The following is a 19,422-nucleotide window of genomic DNA, read 5'->3' on the forward strand; positions in this document are numbered from 1 at the left end:
TATTACAGGCTGCCATATCTACAATATATTGAAGCAACAAACACATGCTTGAAAGGCCTGATCAAGGATTCTATGCAAGTAGTGATTATAAATCATATATCTGAGCAGAAGGGTCGACCACTGCAGATTTGCAAATGAAGATGAATATAAGGTAGCCTGACCTCGGCACATACCGTCTGGATACCAGGAACAACACACTTGAGCATGCGGAACCCCAGGTTATCGGGCAGTGTGCAGGCAGTACACATAGAGGGCGTTTAGTATATTCATGCATAATGTAAGTGCACTAACATGTAACCCCCCGTACTGCATTAAATACATGTATTTAGTATTTATACCTGTACGTAGACACATTCACATAACTCTGTGTTTTTGTGCACCTATACTTATTTACTATACATATATAGAATACACCTATGCAGAGTGCAAATATGTGTGTAAATGTGTCTTTTGTGTGTGTGTGTGTATGTTCACATAGTTGCAATTACCATCAGAGGAATAGGAATGATCACTTTGGTGAGCCGGGCATTCATTATGCATGCAGTGGAAGATGGAGAACCAATTCTGCACGTGGCTGACTTGTTTCTCTTTATGAAGCGCGATTGTATGAAGTAAAGGGTCCGTGTTGCATCTGAGCCAGGCCAAGGAAGGTCGTGACCTCTGTTCCCCCCTGGGTTATTCAGCCCAACTAGAGACCAAGGTATAGGCTGTGCTGTGGAGGACGATGACAGGTGTATTTTTTTTTCTTCAGGTGGAGGAAGAAATGAAGGGGAAAATGAGAGCTGACAAGACAGTGCTGGACCTCAATATTTAATGCCACTTTTCATCACCCATCTCGCTACCTCTACAGAGCAGGGCCATCTTAAAGGAGAGAGGGAGAGAGAGAGAGAAGAGAGAGAGAGAGCGAGAAAGAGGGAGAGAGACAGAGGGAGAGAGAGAAATAGAGGGAGAGAGAGGGAGAGAGAGAGAAATAGGGTCAGAGAGAAACAGAGGGAGGGAGAGAGAGGGAGAAGTAGACTGCCTGGTTCCCGCGTTCTCTTCATGTTTTATGAGATGGTCAGACAAGCTTATAGTATGTGCACTCACATCAGTATCCTCACTTGAGTTGCATTTATCTGAGATGACATTCAAAACCCTCTTATGTGAATGGTGTAAAGTTGTCCTAGCATCATCATCATAACGTATACCTGGTCATGACAGGTCAAGTGTGGATCCACATGACTATATCCTTGTGATTGTCTGTTCGCTCTGTAATATGACAGGCTTTAATGGAATTTAATCAACGCTAAGAGGTGTGATAGGGGTGGAATTAGATATGTCAGTAGATATGTTAGGGTTAGCAACTGAACATTACTCTTGTCCAGGCTCTGTATGAGAATGCTCAGACCTTAAAGAAAATACTCCTTTACCTCTGTCACTTACACTGTCCAGGATAAAAAGGGCATTAACCTTGGACACTATGCACATACCAGTAAATTTTGACCACAAGACAATAGGTCGCTACTTCATATTATACGACACACAATAGAATACTATACTACATGCTTACTCAGATCATGAGCCAACCTGACACTTTAAGATGCCCTGTGCTACTGAATATAGAGGCATGCGTGACCACCTTGCCCTTTCACTGTGAAGACCAGCGTATGTGTAGCGTATGTCTACCTCCTGTGGAATTGTGGCTGTCTTGTTCACTTAAGAGGAGGTGGTGTTTCCTGCGGCGACGGCAGCATCAAATGGAACCGGAGGTTGACTGAGTGAACGGGCGCTGAATGAGCAACAGTGAAATATAGCTGCACATGCCCACACAGTGCCATCCATCTGTGTTTCCTAACCAGCCAAATGAAGCGGTTGGCAGTCAGGTCCAGCCTTTGTGCCCGCCTGCGTCCCCCCACTCACCTCCGCCCTGCTCGGCCAAATGGGGACAGATGTGTGTGTGTGTGTGTGTATTCCCCTTGTCCAACCATCTCTGCTGTTTGCAAAACAACTGAGGACACGACCTCATCAGACAATTTCGAGATGTGACTTGGATAACAGCAATCTTGGGGCTTTGACATGCGCCACTGCTTCCATCACCGCCAGAGCCTTACATCTGTTTCTATATGCACAATATTATGACACATATACCACATAGCTTATTATTATTTTATTATACAAGTGTCCTTGAGGGTCGTGCATGTTGATTACTGATGTGTAAAGACAGCACTAGCTGGTAATTCAGATGAAGTGCTGGCAAAGACCAAATCTGACCCGAGGTCAGCTAATGTTGTCACCACCCCAGGCCAAAAATGGTCCTTTGTTCCTCTTCGGAGGTATTTTTAAGGCGATGACACATGAGATGCAAGATTATTTTTCACCCCTGGCTGAGTTCTGTTTTCTGGTAATTGAATAGTTTCCTTCCCACTGCTAAGGCACGAATGAAGAGACAGAAGTGACAGAGGACCGTACCTTCAACAAGCATGCTTTTGCTTCTCATGAGTCTCACTTTTGACTTACTAGTACAGATAGACACACACACACACAATATCAAAAGATATTTATTTTCCGGAGCTGCTGTCTTACTCTGCCTTCACAGAAAAGATGTGAGCCATCCGGATGATGTCATTGTGACCGAGGGTGGAAGGTCCGTCCTACACGTGCTGGCTTTTGAGCTTGAGGGAGGTGGTTGCTTCTGACATTTTAAATGCCAGCCTCTCATGGTCACAGATTTTGGTTCTGATTGTCTACTTTACTTCCCCCTGATGTGCCCTTTCTCCTCCGTCAGGTCCAGATGGAGAGAGGTCTCATGATGTGTCCTAACAGACTCTTACCCATGACCACACACTCTATTCATTGATCCAAGAAATCCTTAATGTGTTGGCGTACTCTATAGAGGCAGAATTTATAACACACTCTGTCAATAATACAAGTGTAAATTTGTGAGGACATTTTCAACTAAGCTAACATCAATTAGACAACATGGGACCGTAATAAAAATCTCAACCTTTAAAAGGTCTTTAAAAAGGCACATATTTTCAACCTCTCTCAAGGTTAATTCAGCTTTTAGTTCATCAGGTCATCTATAGCAGTTCCGTGACCGTAGAGAGCGAAGGTTCGTTTCTCACTAGATTTGTCATCTATAAGGTTAAAGAAAGAAATTAGCTGGGGTGCCCCTCACAAAAATGTGGGGAAATTTTGTGAGAGCTCTATATCTAATATGGCTGTCTTAAGCCAAGCTGAATATTAACTTAACGGTTTTGCCCACAGTGCTGCATTACACATGGTTTTTAACCAACCGCCTGCTGAATAAGTGTACAATCCATGTCCCACCTGATGATGACTCTTTGAATCTTCATATGGAAAGGACAAACTACCTTTCATATTTCCAGCTCCATTACAACCTGCAAGAGCATCTTGAGAACGGAAAGTGTCGACCAGTGCGTCACACCCCCTTGCCCCAGCAGCTCACACCTCATGAAAGCTCAGATGAGAGTAGCAATGATGATGAGAGGAGTTAGTGTGGAAATTCAACAGATTCCGAGTGTTTTAGTTAATTAAATAAATAAATCATAATAAATAAATAATAAAAAATGAGACATCTGATGACCTATGTGTATACTGTAATTTTACTGCCCATAACTGAACTCAGTGTGAGCAGAGCTTCCATTTGAGCCTAATATTACAGCTCTATGACGAACATTTAAAGAGCCAAAAATTGGTGGCCATCTTGAATTTGAAGGTCAAAAATAGGTCAAATCAATAAATCTAAATCATTCATGAATTTCTTGACCCAAATAGTCTCAGAAACCATGTGTAATGCAGCACTGTGGGCAAAACCATTAAAAAGTTAATATCCAGCTTGACTTATGGCAGCCATTTTGGATATAGGGCTTTCACAAAATTTCCCCACATTTTTGTGAGGGGCACCCCGGCTAATTTCTTTCTTTAACCTTGTAGATGACAAATCTAGTGAGAAACGAACCTTCGCTCTCTACGGTCACGGAACTGCTATAGATGACCCAACTATTTGTCCATTTCCTCTTGAGGAAAAAAACAAAAACAAAAAAAACACAAAAGGGGTAACAAAATAATGTATGGGTGAAGGGATTTAAGCATACAGTCCTGACCAGAACACATAAACATACACTAGAACAAACTAGCATCTTGTTTCTAACAAGAGTGTAAACAGACTATGACTGCAAAATTCAGTTCCTCTGTAACTTGTCAAAGAGAAGGATATGAAGTGGCGATGTCCCCTTCAATGTGCAGGCTCCATCTTCTTTGTCACAATAGAGGACAACGGCAACAGACTGTGAAGTACCTCTGCGTGAGCCTCACAGAGATCAAGGGGGGATGGACACAGAATGAATCATTCTCTCTGCTAGAGTGACAGTCCCTCTCACTCCATTGACAGATAATGAACAGATGTCAGACACCAGGTCAGGACTTGACCTCCCAGCGCCCTGCGTTTGTGTTCAAGGGCAGAATATGTATGTGATTCATGGCTTATTTCTATTGTGAGAAAATGAAGGCAACTCGAGAAAAAAGAATTTATATTGTAATTTTACAGCCATTCTGCATCTGTCTATCTTTACTGCACTTGAATAGGCGTTTAGGCTATGACCTGGGTAATAAAAGGCACAGGCCTTGGGCTATGATTTGTGCCAGTGCAATTCAAAGTAAAAGACACCAGGCCAAGTGTCTGATAGTATATTACTTGCCTGGGCTGAACTTAATAATAAAAGTGGATCACTTTTCGCTCTTAATTTGAGTATGTGGCAAAGTGCAAAGACTTACTGTACGTCTTACCAAAGCTAATTTAATAATTACACTACAGTAAATCAGTTTGCTAATTTGACAATATGGGTGAGGCCCTAAAGGAGAACTCAAGCACGTTTTCACACAGATCTCCATTTCTCAGCCACGCAGCTACAGCGCTACACTCTGGGGGCGTGTAAATGGGAGCTCACAGACATGCCTCCCTGGCTGCGTTAGCTGCTGGTTGTAGCAACTCGAGCTATCGGTAAAACCGATTGTTTTCGTTTTTTTTTTTTTTTTTTTATATAGGCCTACCGACAGTGCTCAGTGACCTCGAGAAATGGAGAATTGAGAATCTCGATAATCTATGTGAAAACTCTCCGGATTTCTCCTTTAACTGCAAACGTTGAAGAGTCAGCTCAATGTGCCCATCTAGCTACAGCTCATGTATTTTGTTTGTCATTTAAATTATCAAGTGACCTGTGAGTATACTTTCGAGGTCACTCTACATTGCCATCTTTCTTTTGAAGCGGTCATTATGCTCATCATCACTTTCTGTAGTTGTTGTAGCTCTGGTCAGCTGTCTGTCCTGCTGGTCTACTTCAGATGGAAAAGCCAAAATGTCACGCACACGCACACACACATATATAAATATATGTTCACAACCCACAGACACGGTTCACTTTTAACCTTACCAATATTAAAGAGTGTGAAGTTAATATTCTTTCTGGGATATAGTAGAGATAAAATGAATATCCTTCCTAGGAAACAGCAGCACTAAAATGTTTCTTTGGTAATGCTAATATTGTAATAATATTGGGATAAATGCAGAGACCAAATTTCCCTTACGGGATCAAAAGAGTATATATACTTATTTAAAACCTTTGCATGGAATGAGTTCCCTTCTTTGCACTAATCTTAGACTAGAGGGAACAAACAAACACACACACACACACACACACACACTCTAACATGGCTGGAGACAACCAAGCTGGGTCTTGCGTGGTGATCTAGCCTCGGGAGGTCTAGCTTCCACCTCAAACCAACAGCAAAGTTATAAAATAATGACACATTTGTGGTGGTTTGTTTTTGAGTTTACTGAAAAGAAAACACCAAAATGTTGAACGTTTTGGATTTTTTTTTTTTTTTACATAAAAACACAAACACAGAAGCCTGTACTGTACACTGTTAAAACTCTGACCAGACTCAGATCTTTGCCGTTCTCGTCCTGAGTTTCCGCTTGATGATCAAGTGATCGCTCTCCTTGTCGTCTCGATCAGCGACCACCACCTGTGCATAGAGGGAAAGAGTCCAAATCAAACCAAACTGAGGATCGAGATCGTTCCGTTGTCTCATCACACAACTCTGACTCCTCATCTTTCCCAGAGACATTGAAAAAGAAGAAAAACAAAAAAGCAAGCCAACACAAAAAAACGAAATTTAACAATACAAATCTATTAGTATGGACACACACACTCACACCCCCACACACAAGCGTTATACCTAACACACATACACACAAGCACGCACGCACACAGCATGCATGCCCTGACTCTGGCATACTCACAAATTTATCACAGCTGTCCAAAAATGACCATAAATTTGTCACACACACACACTCTCAGCACTCATGATCTGAAATGAATGCCTGTGCCATGTATGGATGTGGAGCCCGTATGCATTATTCATGCTCCATGTCAGTCAGAATGTGCAGAGTGCTGCGGCAGCATCAGGCTCAGCCAGTTATCTCAGTCTAACCCCCCCCCCCCCCCCCAAGCTTCATAAATATCATCTCTCTCCGTCTCCGTTCGGCGCGTGGCGGGCAGAGGCACTTACGGGAGGGCTGCCGAAGTCCAGGGGCGTGGAGGTGTCGGCCTTGTAGAGCTTGCGCTTGGTCCGGCGGGGCCTGCCGGCCTGGGTTGCACTCGGAGGCTCTGGAGACTTGCTGGACGATGTGCTCTTCACTGTGGCAGAAAACAGGAGTGTGTGTGTGTGTGTGTGTGTGTGTGTGTGCAGAATAAAGAAAGAAAAGGTCAAATAATGCAACAGAACTATACGAAGGGGCATCAAGAGATTGATTTTCTTTAAGTGCTCACTCTCTCCAACCTAGGTGCGCGCACACACACACACACACACACACACACACACACAAACCCACTCCTGCAGTGAGTCGCTCAAGAAAACAGCAGTCACCAACCTTTGCTGCGTAGGACAGCCGAGGAGGGCTGAGTAGAGTGGCCGCCCGTCTGAAAGCCGCGTCCATGAGGGCCTTTGTTCTTCTGGCAGGCCGGAGACCCCTGCTGCCTGATTTCACTGGCCGCCTTGCCCAGAACAGTGGGGGACTATTGACCAAAACACACTACAGGTGTCAGTCAGGATGAAGAGAGGCCATTTTTTTTATTACATCCACCGCCACCACACAAATCAAGTGCAATTTCATAGTTCATCACAGCAGCCATTTCATATATTTTGTGGCGTGTTGTGGTTAATTTTACAAGCAGCAGCATATTCTGATAAAAAGGTCCAAGACTACAGCATAGAGTTAGGTACCGTATTTTCCGGACTATAAGTCGCACTTTTTTTCATAGTTTGGCTGGTCCTGCGACTTATACTCAGGTGCGACTTATATATGAAAAAAATTATATAATTGAACATGTTTTTAAATGTTAATTTATATTAACTGACATGAACCCCTACATGAAACATTACCGTCTACAGCCTCGAGAGAGCGCTCTCAAATGCACAAGTCCTGTGCACTTTCGAGGAGCATCTCGCTGCAGCCTGCGGGAAGGCGGGGCTTGACATCAAGCCCAGCTCACATCCAAGTCAGACTTTGTCGCTAGATTTAGCATGCATGCATGCATGAAAACAAAACTCACTGCCATGTAATATTTGATCGCTGTTTTGCAACTAATTATCTTTCACGTGAATATGCACAGAAAGTGAAAGTAGGCCTACTACGCTCCATGTCTGTATCTGTCTGTTCACGTCCGCAATCGATTATAACGTTCCTCAAATGGAGAACACATCCCATGTTCTCTCGCGTTATATTATAGGCGGTCATGCTTCTGTGTTTGCAAAATTCCTGACCGCTAAACGTTTGTTTTAGCGGTTGATGTAGAAGCACCTACAGAGAGAAAGAGAAAGAGAAAGAGAGAGAGAGAGAGAGAGAGAGAGAGAGAGAGAGAGAGAGAGAGAGAGAGAGAGAGAGAGAAAGAAAGAAAGAAAGAAAGAAAGAAAGAAAGAGAGAGAGAGAGAGTGGTCCTGCATGGGGTTCAATTGCGTCTCTGCATGGGGTTCAATTGAAGTCAGAGTTGGTCCGTCCAATAGTCCCGCATTCAGGCCGCTCCATTATTAGATTAAAGTCAGACAGCGCTGTAAAATGTGTGGGAATTTCTCGCACTATGATGGCTAGAGTTGCGGACTTTTATTAGTATGCTCAATACTTAGTAATAATTTATGCGCGATACCCGCAATCCCGCGCTGAAATTTAGGCCCTGGTTTTAAATACGCATCTTTTTTTTCTCTCGCTCCCTCGGAGGTGGCCAGCGAGCATTTGTTCTGTTGCCACTTGCCAGCTTGTGCCAAAATATCGTCCAAAATATCGTCCAAAATGCTTGATTGCATTGCATTCTCCACATTTTTAGCTAATGTTCATGTATTGTTCATTTTCATTGTAAACAGCTTTACAATAGCGTCGGGCCCTTGTCAGCAGCCTTCGGCTTGCCTCTTGCCACTATTCAATCCTTCATCTTCAACATTCCCTGTAGAATTCTCAATATTTTTGGCCTCAATGTGTCCAGTTACATAGTCTGTCTGTTCTTAGTCTTAGATTTTGTTAAATACATTTCTAAATATCACCTGCTTGCTGCAGCTTCGGTCTGCACGTCCTTTTAAAACTGCATCTTTTTCTCTCTCAAGCATTTAATCTGCTGCCGGCTTGTATCTCCACATCGTCCAAAATGCTTGATTGCATTGCATTCTCCACATTTTTAGCTAAATTTTCATGTACCACATCAGCATTTTTGTTCAGTGAATCTTTTGTAAATTGCTTTACAATTACCGTCGGGCCTATAGGCCTATTGCCTGGCTTGCCTCAGCTTCGGTCACGTCCTTTTAAAACCGTCTTTTTCTCCATCATGAGTATTTAATCTGCTGCCAGCTTGTGACTCCACATCGCCCAAAATGCTTGATTGCATTGCATTCTCCACATTTTTAGCTTAATTTCATGCATCATATCAGCATTTTTGTTCAGTGAATCTTTTGGAAATTGCTTTACAATTACCGTCGCGCCTATAGGCCTATGCTTGCTAGTCACGTCTAAAACTGCATCTTTTTCTCTCTCGTGAGCATTTAATCTGCTGCCAGCTTGTGACTCCACATCGCCCAAAATGCTTGATTGCATTGTATTCTCCAAATACATTTTGGTGTACCACATGGCATTTTCTTTCAGTGAATATTTTGCTTTATAATTACCTTCCTGCCCTCCTCTTGGCTGCCTTCACTCCTTCGTCTTCATTAACATTAATCTTTTTGGCCTCAATAAATCACCTAGTCTCTGTTTTTGGTTTTGGATTTTGTGAAATACTTTTCTAAATAAATGGGACTTATAGTCCGGTGCGACTTATATATGTTTTTTTCCTGTTCATGACGCATTTTTTGACTGATGCGACTTACTCAGGAGCGACTTATAGTCCGGAAAATACAGTATGTATTGTTGTATTGTTATTGTTTGTCTGTCTATTTTCCTCATATACATCTACATGTTGTTGTGTTTCCTTCTATGTAAAGCGAACTTGGGTTTGAGAAAGGCCCTATATAAAATAAATGTATTATTATTTATTATTATTGTGCTTTATTATTACTATATTAGTGGGCAGCCGTGGCCTACTGGTTAGCACTTCGGACCTGTAACCGGAGGGTTGCCGGTTCGAACCCCGACCAGTAGGCACGGTTGAAGCAATGTACCTAACCCCTCACTGCTCCCCGAGCGCCGCTGTTGATGCAGGCAGCTCACTGCGCCGGGATTAGTGTGTGCTTCACCTCACTGTGTGCACACTGTGTGCTATGTGTACTTCACTAATTCACGGATTGGGATAAATGCAGAGACTAAATTTCCCTGTTCTTCACTGTGGCAGAGAACAGGAGTGTATGTACAGGACAACCGAAGAGTTTTCAGACCCTTTGAAGTTTCAGAATCAATGAACGCTACCATGCTCTTGGGCAGTTTCAATGATGAAGAACTTTTCTTTTATCCTTCCCCAGATCTGTGTCTTCAACCCTCTCAACCTCATGGCTTAGATTTCACTCTGACATACACCATCAACTGAGACCTTATATAAAGAAATGTGTGCCTCTCCTAATAAGTCGAGTGAATTGATTTAGTCACAGGTGGACTCTAATCAAGTTGTAGAAGCATCTCAAGGAACTTTGATAGAAGTAGGATGCACCAGAGCTCAACTGCAAGCTCACAACAGACGGTCTGAATACTTACGTAAATGGAATTTCATTTATTTTTTTTATTTTTTATACATTTACAAAACACTCCTGCTTTTTTGTGGAGTGTTGGAGTATTGTGTAGATTGATGAGAAAAATCGATGAGAAAACTCCATTTTAAGATAAGTCTGAAACATAACAAAATGTGGAAAACTTGAAAAGGTCTGAAAACCTTTTTATATATAAAGGTTGCACTGTGTGATGTGATGTGATTTGTTTGTATGATGAAATCTTAATCAAGTGCTGCTATACAAAATCTCCATGAGGCCTTGAAAAAACAGTTTAGGACATAACAGGGGATATTTGTTATGCAACACATAAAAAGAGTTTAACTATGTAAAATAAATACACACTTTCTTCAGTTATTTGTCAACAACTACCTTCTTTTTCTTGCTGCACAATAATTGTCCTAATTTGGAAAGGATGGCATGTAATTAAGTGACAATCATGGGAAATCCAAGAGAGTCAGTGGTTCTACCTAATCTTGTTGTTATCGTGTGCAATTGAAACACAATCGGGAGGTCTGTTCCCAGCTTTAAGGAACTTGTTGCTATGCGACCGTTGCTGTGTCACCAAAAGAATCACATGCCACTACAAGAAAGCCAAGCAGTGAGTGGACTGAGTGGACATTATCCACACTGTGTGTCTGCTCAGTAATAATGGTGTTAGACCACTCAGTCTATCTAGCCAGGAAGAAAAGTAGGGTATTATTCCACACCTTTTGAGAACTCATCTTGGTCATTACTCAGTGACAGTGATGGGAGTAGACTTTTAAACCACTTAGACTGTCTTGTCAGAGTGAAATCAGGGCTTAAAATTCATTTTTCAAAATGGGGGGGAATTCCCCCCTTAGGTTATTCATGTAGGGGGGATTTACACAATTTGGGGGGGAGGGGGGGTCGATTCTGATACCAAGTCAAGAATTGCGATTTCAATACTTCGATACTTTTTTAAAAAAAGTGTTTGATTTTGGGGCCCCCACCTCCCTGACGTCATCAGTAATATATACTGTAGTGGGATCATTCACAACAGTGGACATCCTAGATTCTGCTTGACTCTCTCCACACACACAAACACACACTGAAAATGATAGCTTATGTGAAATGTTTCTATCATATATTTTTGAATTCATATAGAGTGTATTTATTTAATAATGCATTTTTTTAAAGTATAGCATTTTACTAGTAATTACTACTAGCTAAACATATTTAGTAATTTGAATGCCTCATATTGACGTTTAACCTATAACACTTAGGCATATCTTTAATGTGGTGTGTAGGTCCAATTGAGTGCACATTGGTGATGAGTAGGTGTAATTGAGTGCCTGTCACTTTAAGAAAATACCTGAGAGTAATTCTATGGAGTAATTAGCCCCCCTTCAACCTGACGGTTTTAGGCTGTAGTCGCTAGTGAATAAAAGTTGTGCATAGTGCGGTATGTGTATGCAAATCATTATGTTTTCTATGTCATTAGATACAATAAATGTTGACATGTCGAAGACAATCTTTCTGGGATCAAGTGTTGACGTGACCTGAGCTAGCAGGATAGTTACCAAGGAGCTCTTTCCAGATGTAAAAGTTTGCCATGGTAGCGTAGCCTATTTGCGTAAGCGCAAAGTGGTTCTCTCTCTCTCTCTCTCTCTCTCTCTCAGTGTGTGTGTGCGTCTGCATGAGGCTATGTTCAATTCAACTCGGTTGTTGATCAGTCCGGTCCACCGCATTCACGCCACTTAATGATTAGGCTATATTAACGTCATCAGACAGTCTGTAAAAGTGTATGCGGGAATTTCTCGCATTATGATGGCTAGAGTTGCGGGACTTGAACAAATTATGCGCAATACCCGCAATCCCGCAGTGAAATTTAAGCCCTGGAAATGTAGGGCATCACACAGTTACCTCTTGATGATTCATCTGGGAAAGTCTTTTCAGTGGCGTGGTCTTTTTGGTTTGGTCCTCCTCACTTCTATTCTCAGACTGTACTTGCCCCTGTGCAAAACACAAACATGCATACACATGAAATGACAGCACCATAAACAGTTGGCATCTTGGTAAATATTACACATACACAGTTTGTTAATGATTTATAAACAATCCAAAACAACTTTTCATAATAGGTTTCTCTACTCTGCATTAGTTCCCGACATTGATTTCTGTCCTGATTACACCTGGGTATTTTTTTTTTACTTGATTTAAATTTAGCTGGTTCCGTTCAGGCCCAGAAGTGGAACCACAGATTTCAGCTGCTAGTACAACTGCAGTTCTTTTTAAAATTGGGCTTATTTAAAAAAAAAAAAAAAAAAAAAAAAAAAAAAAATCAATGGTGCTCATTCTAATACTTTGCCATACATTTGGCAACGGAAAACAGTTTTACAACTGAACAATTATATTCCAATTTGAGTATTCATGCCTCAATCGGAATAATAGTACTAATACAAAAGACCTTGATTGAGATAAAACTGACCGATTCAATTGGAATTTCAATTGGATTGAAAAGGAGTTGTGTATTCCTTTTAGAATCTGATTGAACAGCCATGAGCCGTTGAGTGTGTCCACTGTGTGTGTTGAGTGTGTACAATGTGGTCACTTACCTCCGCTGGTTTCCTCCTCTTACGGGAAGTGCGCCGCGGCCGGTTCTGTTTGGGCGAGGGCTTGGGCCGCTCCTCGCTGCCCCACTGGACCCACCTGTTGATGCGTTCCGTCGGCGGGGTGAAGCTGATGTCCAGGTCCGACTGGTTGTGGAGCCGCCGGGCCACGGAGCTGCCCCAGATCCCCTCGGACGAGTCCAGAACCGAGGCCTGGAGGTGGCAGAGTTCAAACACTGGTCAGAGATTTCAAGCAGACTGGAGCAAATTTACCAGCCTCATACTTTCAAGTGAACTAGGCAGGAAACAACTGTTCAACATCAATGACAGAAAAATATATAAATTTACACATTGTACACACTCAACACACACAGTGGACACATATATATATATATATTAGAGGCTCGGAATTTCACCATTCTGGGGGCAAGGCCACTTGGCCTTCAGTTGGGCATATTGGTGGGGGGCACAAAGGCCACATGTCAGGGCACCAAAGCCAAAGTTAACTATACAGTAGTAGCATATAAAAATGATCAAAGTTGTATTTAGCCTATTCACTGCAGTAGACCTGCATCACTGTATGAAACATTACAAAAACATGAAACATGACATATTACACAACTGTAAATCATCTGATCATCTAATAATTACAGATATCTAGGCTATATATAACATTTATTTTATATTTGGCCTGCTATGAAATCATGTATATTGAACAATTTAAGCACAGCATTTTGTGATCATTAAGGCTACTTTCACAAACTCTTAGTCAGCTGTCCTCTGATTTACCAATATCTAGGAGATATTTGTAACATATATTTTGTATTTGGCCCGTTATGAAATCATGTGGAACAATTTAAATCACATTGTACAACTTAAAGCCCAAATTTGGAGACATCCATGCATGTCGAAATATACTGTAAATTCAAAACTGGATTACTCTGGAACGGCTAACTGTACAGGGGACTGCTTTACACCTTTGTGTTCGGTAAAGTCTGCTGTTTATTCTGATATATGGTTTGTCATGTGTTAAAAGAAGGGTTCGTGAAGTATAAGAGTAGATGAATGGGTAGGGAGATCATGGACGCAAAACCTTCAGTAGAATGTATGATTAAATTGAATTATATTATTTACTTTTCTCCCGAACCGTTCAACACAGCAATTATCGGCTAACATCGTTTAAAAGCTGAGAAAAAGCTCTTTCATGTGATACTTGTGATGTCTGTGTGATGAGTAGGCTACTTCGCAAGTAGTTCAACTGAGAAGAATGGGTGAATTTGGACGCACTTTCTTTCTTGCTCGGTCATTTTCTCCACTGCGTAAAAGACTAAATTGATTTGTGCTGTGAATGCTAAGATTATTTTGACAGCCCACAGGCTAAATAAAAATCGCTATTAGTAGGATGCAAAGCAGAATATTGAAAGAAGGGGGCACCAAGGCCATCGTGGCCTGTAAACCTCTGATTTTCAAAGGGGCATCACGGCCAACGCAAGGGGCTACGCCGTCGTGAAATTCCTACCCTGTGTGTGTGTATATGTATATATATATATATATATATATATATATATATATATATATATATATATATATATATATATGTGTGTGTGTGTGTGTGTGTCTTCACTCTTAAGTGGGTGTATATATATATATATATATATATATATATATATATATATATATATATATATATATATATATATATATATATATATATATATATATATATATATATATATATATATATATATATATATATAAATAAATCTCTCTCCCACTCATTTCCAAACAACACAATCCAAAACTCTGAAAACAATTAGGCAAATGCTATAGATCAAGTGTCAGATCCAGCCCTGAGATGTGATAGCACTTCAAATAGACACTTTCGACTACAAACATGAGTGTCCCAAACACATTGCCGGTGGCACAGAAAACAACATTGAGCTAATGATAACTTGGGGGCAAACAAAAAGTAAAAAAAAAAAGAAAAGTCAACATTTTGTAGAGCATTACGCTAAAGTCCGATTCATTTTAATTTCAAAGTATCCGAGCTGGTTTTGAACGTCTCAACCAAGACCCTCCAGGAACCGACTGAAAGGGTTTACAGCTCCAGTTACTTCCGTCTCTGCTGCTGTGGCTGCTGCTGAGGGCATGCAGGGGACACTAAATTGAAAGTGAAATGGGATTTAGCTTCTAAGCTGAGCAGCAAGCTGATGGACACCACAGAGAAAAACAAAAGCAGACAGACGTCCCCACTCATTTCGATCAACTCAATTCATTAAAATCTACTACAACCTTTCAATGACTTTTCATCTTTTCATCCTTCAGTCAGCCTTCTAGTAGTTTGACACAATGTTCTTTTTTGGGTCAGTTAACAAAAAAACTCCATGATTAGAACTGATACGTTGCTATTCTTCTGAACAAAACAAGATTGAATTTTCCATAACCCGCCCAGAACTCCAAGTGGTAACCCTGATAAATTGAAACTGAATGAACCCTAATAACAGAGTACAATGCACGCATGAAAGAAACCCAACAACATGCATAATGCATGACTAGCAATTTATTTCAGAATCCCCACTCCACCGTTGTATTGATGGTGTTTCTCCAACTGTTCAAACTCATCAAAATTTGATTATGGTTTTTGCCTGTTCAGTGTGTCAAAGTTTCCGGGTAAGCAGCTCTAAACACTGCTTGGTCTGCAACCAGTGTCCCTGGCCTTGAGACAATGGCGTCTCCATCAGAACAGGCAAGGTTCAGTTCAACTCAATGGGGCAGTTTTAGGTCCACCGCAGGGGCAGCGGTCCGCGAGGCTAGTCCTGCTGACGGAGATTCTCATGCCTCTTTTGGTTCAAACTCACAAGGGGCAATATGTAGTTTTTTGAAGGGTTAAAGACAAAAAGGGCAAATTCAATCTACAACATGTGCAGAAAAAAAGGTATGCTATAATAGCATTTTTTTGCCGCAGGCCTTCTGAATGAAATCAGAAATCTCAATTTTCTTTCTAAATGCATATCATATTGACTTGTGTTTTCGTGAGCTGGTTGTGGACTACTGCTCGCTGGATGTGTGAGAAGCATGCAGACTGCCTCACTGGGCCAAGGATGCTGAGGATGAATGAACACCCTCAGACTCAGAAACATCCACTGGGCCTCTATGCTGATAGGTTGAATGGAAATGTGAGCGTTAATTAAATGTTTATTTTTATACATTTTATATTTTTCACAGGTTTCAACTAAATTAGAATTCCTATCCAGACGTCTAATTAAGCAAGGGTCTAAAACTCATTACGGAGCCCAGCACTTTTCAAGCATGTGTGCAAATGGGATGCACAGAGGGGAAAGTTTGGGGTCAATCTCTGCTCCACACTGACCTCTTGTGTCAGGGAGGTGGTATCTCCCAGGGGCTCTGCGAGTCTGGAGTGGAGCCCAGTGCTGACCTCCTTGGTGTTCTCGCTCTCTGATTTGGGGGTGGTTGCCGCCGTGCCCTCATGTTTTTCCTCGGACCTTGACCCCTCTTCTTCTGCCACTGACACAGGGGTTGCAGGGATACACTATAGAACACACAGGCATGTGAATTCACCACATCCACTCAAGAGTGAACACACACACACACACACACTTTGGTGCACTAAAATGGGTAGAAAACAAGTCTCCTTTTGAGACCTGCCCAATGGACATGAGATGCAAATTTCTCAAATAAATTTCCATTCACACACACCGCATCGGCCGATGCAAGCAAATGATGGGCAAATGAGCTGTACCACTGCAGCTGAAGAGGTTTGATGAGGCAATTTGTAGAGACTTTGGTAAACTCTAACGTCTGAAATTCTAGCCTCCTGGATAGTAATGGGGTGCCAGTGTCTGAAGACTCTAAGAGGTCCAAAATGTTTCTTCGTGCAATGTGCACCCAAACCCTCATATTTTTTTTTTTAAACATCTTGTTCCAATTAGATCATGGCTTAAAGCAAAGGAGCCAATCAACCGCTTTATATGATGACAAGCAGGGGTGCGTTTCCCAAAACCATAGTTGCTAACCTGTAAGCAACTTAGTTGAATGGCAATGGGAAATTGCATTGCAACCAACAAAGTTGCTAACTTAGTCAACGACTATGTTGCTGGTAAAGTTGCTAACTTAGTTATCAGTTGAACACTACCAATGGAGTACTGAATTGAAGAATTGAAGAAAGCTTTCTTGTAGACAGAAGTTTTTAAACGCGGATGTTTCTATAATTCAAAAAGGAAATATGCCTTTCCATGTGGTTAGGTATATTAACTATATTTTCACGGAATTCACTAAAAAGGTGCTATATATTGTAAAATGTATTTTATTAATGGGATATGATATTACCTATATTGTGGTGAGGTTTTGGTCATATCACATGGCCACACCAGCAAGTCCAACTTACCACATCAGTGAGAAGCTTCTCTTGCTGGGGGTCCTCCAGAGGGTTCTGTTGCCCCTCCTCCCCCCTGGATGGATCTGTGGAGAGGGCCGACCCACGTCCGGGTGCTTCCTCCAGCGTAGATTCACCCTTCTCATTAGGGACCTAAAACACCACATTAATTATTCTCTCCGTCTCCCTCCCTCTCACATCCTCTTTCTTTCACACACTTTCTCACAGAAACAAATGATGGCCAAACTGTGAGGATGGCTTGCATGTGTGGGTGGCTGCATATGCGTGTTTGATGTCACCAGTGTATGTGATCAAAGGCTGATAAGGCGGAGCATGTTGCGTTCACTAGAATCTGTACCCCTTCCCTGGCTTTTGAAGAGATGCAACAGGGTCTCACAACATTGATCTCAGACAGAACTCTAACAGGTTGGTTTAAAGTAGTACTGGCAGTTAAAGGACCGGGTGAGTCTTAAGCGCATTCCGAACATCTGATTGGGCCATCTGAGCATTTGTGGAGCAGGAGGCAGGAAAAGCCACTCTCCGATTTCAGTTTTTACATCTAAAGATATATAGATGGTGTAGAAACATTGCAAAAAGCTTCTATCCACATTCATAGCCAATTTTCCCAGGGGTCTCACAGTTAAAATGTCTGGCCCCTCAGGACTGGCGTGGACTAGTTATGTCAGAATGGGATCCTCGTTAAAGGGTTCTATAGACCGTTTCAAGAGAGTTCCAGCATCATAGTTGTTCCCACAAGGCTTCCGTTTTAACATTCCATATGTTATTTTAATGAAGAGGAAGTAGATTGGGAACAAAATAGAACGTTCAAGCATTGTTTTTGTTTTTCTTGTTGAAAGGGTCTATAGAGGAAGGGGGAAGATCAAACAACAAATAAAATAAAAACAACTGCAACTACAATGCCTGAAGTATGGGTGTAAAGGTACATGTATTCGTACTGAACCGTTTAGGTAAAAGACGTTAGGTTCAATAGAGATGCGATCTGTACAGTAATCAACAGTAGACTTTTCTCAGCTTGGGGATCATGTTTCAAATGTTGAGTTCCCACACAAACTTATTTGTGTTTGTATTTTAGGCCTACTGTACCGAAAAATAACCAAACCGTGACTCCAACACCAAGGTACACACCGACCGTAATTTTTGTGTAGGGTTACACCCTTAGTCTGTAGAGGACAAATGTTGCAAGCCGTAACACACAATGTTGCCAAAAGTGAAACTTAACGTGGAGAAATGGAAATAGGTTCCAATTTAGCCCATGTTTCATCTTTCCAGAACTGGGCCTATAGTTCTTGCATAGTCCTGACTCGTAGCCAGACTCATTCATCAATAAAGTAAACTAGCACAACACGACAATAAAAGCATAAGTTGGTCGATTATCAGCAATAAATTAGAGCTTTACCCTCATGATGTTCTCCATATTAACTCGGCTAGTCTCGTCTGGCCTCATGTCTGAGAGCTCTCCACTCCCAACCCTCAAGCTCGGTGAGGGGCCTTCCTGTGGACAACGCTCCTTCAGATTCATCAGCTCTGTGAGAGAGAGAGAGAGAGAGAGAGAGAGAGAGAGAGAGAGAGAGAGAGAGAGAGAGAGAGAGAGAGAGAGAGAGAGAGAGAGGGGGAGAGAGAGAGAGAGAGAGAGAGATAGAAAAAAAAAGAGTAGAGTAGAGTAGAGCAGAGTAGAGAGAGAGAGAGAGAGTGAGAGAGGGAGGGAGAGAGAGAAAAGAGTAGAGTAGAGTAGAGAGAAAGAGAAAGGAGATAGGACAGAGAGAGAGAGAAAGAGAAGAGAGAGGGAGGGAGGGGAGGTGAGAAAGAAAGAAAGAACCAGAGAAGAGTCAAAACAACAACATGGCAACCAAACAGCACTCATGGCAACAGGTGCTTGAAATGGTGGGGGAATTGCAGAGGCCTGAGTGCTACCTGACGTGAGAGACTCGATCTCCCTCAGCTTGGCCTCCAACAGCTGCTCCTGCTCAGCCGGCACCCTCTGGTCGGACAATGCCGACCGCAAGTCCTGGATGAACCGCTCCTTAGCTGGAAGATCTATCAATACAAGACAAGACAAAACAAAACATACCATGAAACACAAACAAACACAACAACAAAATAAAACAGAAATAATAAACAGACAAAGCAAAACCAGATAGAAAGAATCACTCAAACAAAGCAAAACAAACAAATAACTGAAAAGCACACAATTAA

The 19,422-nt window shown here is 41.8% G+C and overlaps 1 protein-coding gene across 3 annotated transcripts in view; it reads right to left on the reverse strand.

The window, feature by feature from the left end:
* Nucleotides 1-5,818: 5,818 nt before the first annotated feature.
* Nucleotides 5,819-19,422, reverse strand: part of kif20bb (kinesin family member 20Bb) — a 28,493-nt gene continuing 14,889 nt past the window's right edge. For all 3 annotated transcript variants that reach the window (XM_042083321.1, XM_042083319.1, XM_042083320.1), the window contains 9 exons: nt 19,141-19,263; nt 18,626-18,753; nt 17,221-17,361; nt 16,186-16,365; nt 12,822-13,028; nt 12,130-12,219; nt 6,935-7,079; nt 6,574-6,701; nt 5,819-6,027 (listed from right to left, as the gene is read on the reverse strand). In XM_042083321.1, coding sequence (XP_041939255.1) covers nt 5,944-6,027; nt 6,574-6,701; nt 6,935-7,079; nt 12,130-12,219; nt 12,822-13,028; nt 16,186-16,365; nt 17,221-17,361; nt 18,626-18,753; nt 19,141-19,263 — 1,226 coding nt within the window. In that variant the 3' untranslated portion in view covers nt 5,819-5,943. The remainder of the gene's footprint in view (nt 6,028-6,573; nt 6,702-6,934; nt 7,080-12,129; nt 12,220-12,821; nt 13,029-16,185; nt 16,366-17,220; nt 17,362-18,625; nt 18,754-19,140; nt 19,264-19,422) is intronic.

Source organism: Alosa sapidissima, chromosome 24 (genome assembly GCF_018492685.1).
Source record: "Alosa sapidissima isolate fAloSap1 chromosome 24, fAloSap1.pri, whole genome shotgun sequence".
NCBI classification, from domain to species: Eukaryota; Metazoa; Chordata; class Actinopteri; order Clupeiformes; family Clupeidae; genus Alosa; species Alosa sapidissima.